At 46.1% G+C, this 2616-nt stretch overlaps 1 protein-coding gene across 1 annotated transcript; it reads right to left on the reverse strand.

The window, feature by feature from the left end:
- Positions 1 to 207: 207 nt before the first annotated feature.
- On the reverse strand, positions 208 to 1390 carry LOC124029150 (beta-1,3-galactosyltransferase 2-like). Its single transcript, XM_046340973.1, has one exon. The coding sequence runs from the start codon at positions 1197 to 1199 to the stop codon at positions 240 to 242; it is 960 nt and encodes a 319-aa protein (XP_046196929.1). The 5' UTR covers positions 1200 to 1390; the 3' UTR covers positions 208 to 239.
- Between the last annotated feature and the right edge of the window lie 1226 nt (positions 1391 to 2616).

Below are 2616 nucleotides of genomic sequence, written 5' to 3' on the forward strand. Positions count from 1 at the left end.
TAATAAGACCAGCAGAGGGAAACGAATAGAAGGGGAAGCACAGGGACAAGACATGATAATCAATGACAAAACATGACAAACACACCCACAGAAACACAGAGATAAGGTGATGCTTCTCTAACACACCCACAGAAACACAGAGATAAGGTGATGCTTCTCTAACACACCCACAGAAACACAGGGATAAGGTGATCCCTCTAATAACCTCAAGGCTATTTGTCTGTCCCAGAGTGTTGTTTTCAATGACAGACAGGTCCAGGTTGGTGCAAGTTTCTCCATACGTCCTGAAGCTCCTGAGGAGTGTCGAGGATGGTCGTGATAACAGCCATGTAGTGACAGCGGTCCTGGGCTCCTGCATACCCCTGGAAGAGGTTTCCACTGGGGGGGTCAGTAGGCCGGATGCCCAGGTGTCTCATACACAGTCCCAGATACACATCCTCTATGTAGACGGCTTTAACATGCCTGGACGCCTCCACCAGCTTCCTGGGGAGGTCTAAGGTGAAGACATAGCCCAGGCCCAGAGCATAAGGTGGATATACCGGTTCAGGAAACACCTCCTTTGGAAGGTACCATTTGGAGTTACGGTCTCTTAGAACGGCTCCCCGTCGGGCCACTAGTCCAGTCATGTAGTTCTGCGTTGGAGCGTGAAGCAGCATGTTGACCAAGGTGTTCACGTTGAGGAACATGTCTGAGTCGATCTTCATGGCGTAGGAGGCGTTGGGGCATCGAGAGCTCAGCCACTCCATCATCACCATGGTCTTGATGGTCAGGTTTTTGTAGCTGTCTATGAAGTCGCTCTGCAGCAGATCCTGGTGCTCTTTGCTCTCCTGCAGCACCTTCTCCTGGACCTGCTCTGTCTCCTCTCCACTGGACAGTCCCAGCAGGAAGAATAGACGGACCTCTCTGCCCAGTACCTGCCTCTCACTGCCCCAAGTCCTGCGGACGGCCTCACGGGCCTCCCTGTTATAGGGCGCCACTGGCACCATCAGAACCAGGAAGTGGTTCTGCTCCTGGCATTTCTCTGGCTCATCCAGGATGAAGATGTACTCTGATGGGTATTCTACATGGTACGGTCCTGGGGACACATACGGAGGAGGAGTGGCCAGTCCAGTGGTCAGTGTTATTGATGGCCAGTCCTGAATGGATATTGTGTCCAGGTAAACTTCTGATTCAGCTTGTGGTTCAACATCAACATACATTGTAGGTTTGTCCTTGTTGTCTGGAGTTTCAGATTCCACATAATATGTTGATTCATCATCAGTCGTTGAACTGATGCTCTCGGAGGACAAGTCCTCTCCTCTTGAAGGGTCTGGAGTCCTCCTGGAATGGGGACGCTGGTAGGGGGGGTTTGGGTTGTTGGGATATTCCAGAACGGTATAGTATATGACCCTCAGCGACACCAGTACCAGGAAGATCTTGGTGCACGTCCCCCAGTGACTGATCATTACATCGGGATCTGTGTCACCAGAAAAAAAAAAAAATGGAGGTCAATCTTAACAAATCAAAAACAAGCTGGAACACAGGAGTGATGGTTGCTGATAATGGGCCTCTGTACTTCTATGTAGATATTCTATAAAAAAATCTGTCGTTTCCAGCTACAATAGTCATTTCTAAGTGACCTCAAACTGTTGAACGGTGGCGTATGTCTCAAGTGAAGCCTTGTGAAATGATCAGACGTTTCGTACACCATGGTGTCAGATACAGACAGTGGTTTGTGGCGAGTCACTGTTGCGTAGCTCCTGTAGACCATGTCGTGTCAGGAAGGTTTCGCTTTTTACATGCCATCTAGTTTCAGTCCTGTTCCTTTTGCAAATATCTTTACATTTCCGTATTAGTTTAAAACAAGTTCACATCAAGATAGTGATGTTACACAGTTACAAAGTGTAGAAATAGCTTTGAGAAAAGATACAGTGTATGTATGTATGAAGACCACAGCTTCCTGTTACTGGGGGAAGTGTCCAACTTGTTCTGTCATGTTTTTATCTTGCCTGACTGTGTACAGTTCAGTTCCTGCTTATATTTTTGTATTTATTTTATATCACCTTTATTTAACCAGGTTAGGCCAGATCACTTTTATTTAACCAGGTAGACCAGATCACCTTTATTTAACCAGGTTAGGCCAGATCACCTTTATTTAACCAGGTAGACCAGATCACCTTTATTTAACCAGGTTAGGCCAGATCACCTTTATTTAACCAGGTTAGGCCAGATCACCTTTATTTAACCAGGTTAGGCCAGATCTCCTTTATTTAACCAGGTAGACCAGATCGCCTTTATTTAACCAGGTTAGGCCAGATCGCCTTTATTTAACCAGGTTAGGCCAGATCACTTGTATTTAACCAGGTTAGGCCAGATCACTTTTATTTAACCAGGTAGGCCAGATCACCTTTATTTAACCAGGTTAGGCCAGATCACCTTTATTTAACCGGTTAGGCCAGATCACCTTTATTTAACCAGGTAGACCAGATCACATTTATTTAACCAGGTAGACCAGATCACCTTTATTTAACCAGGTTAGGCCAGATCACCTTTATTTAACCAGATTGACCAGATCACCTTTATTTAACCAGGTTAGGCCAGATCACCTTTATTTAACCAGGTTAGGCCAGATCACCT

Source organism: Oncorhynchus gorbuscha, unplaced genomic scaffold, assembly GCF_021184085.1.
Source record: "Oncorhynchus gorbuscha isolate QuinsamMale2020 ecotype Even-year unplaced genomic scaffold, OgorEven_v1.0 Un_scaffold_5653, whole genome shotgun sequence".
In the NCBI taxonomy this organism is placed as follows: Eukaryota; Metazoa; Chordata; class Actinopteri; order Salmoniformes; family Salmonidae; genus Oncorhynchus; species Oncorhynchus gorbuscha.

What these genes read in the sequence shown, in the direction of transcription:
- LOC124029150 (XM_046340973.1), bottom strand. Translation starts at nt 1,199, where the DNA reads ATGTATGTTGATGTTGAACCACAAGCTGAATCAGAAGTTTACCTGGAC.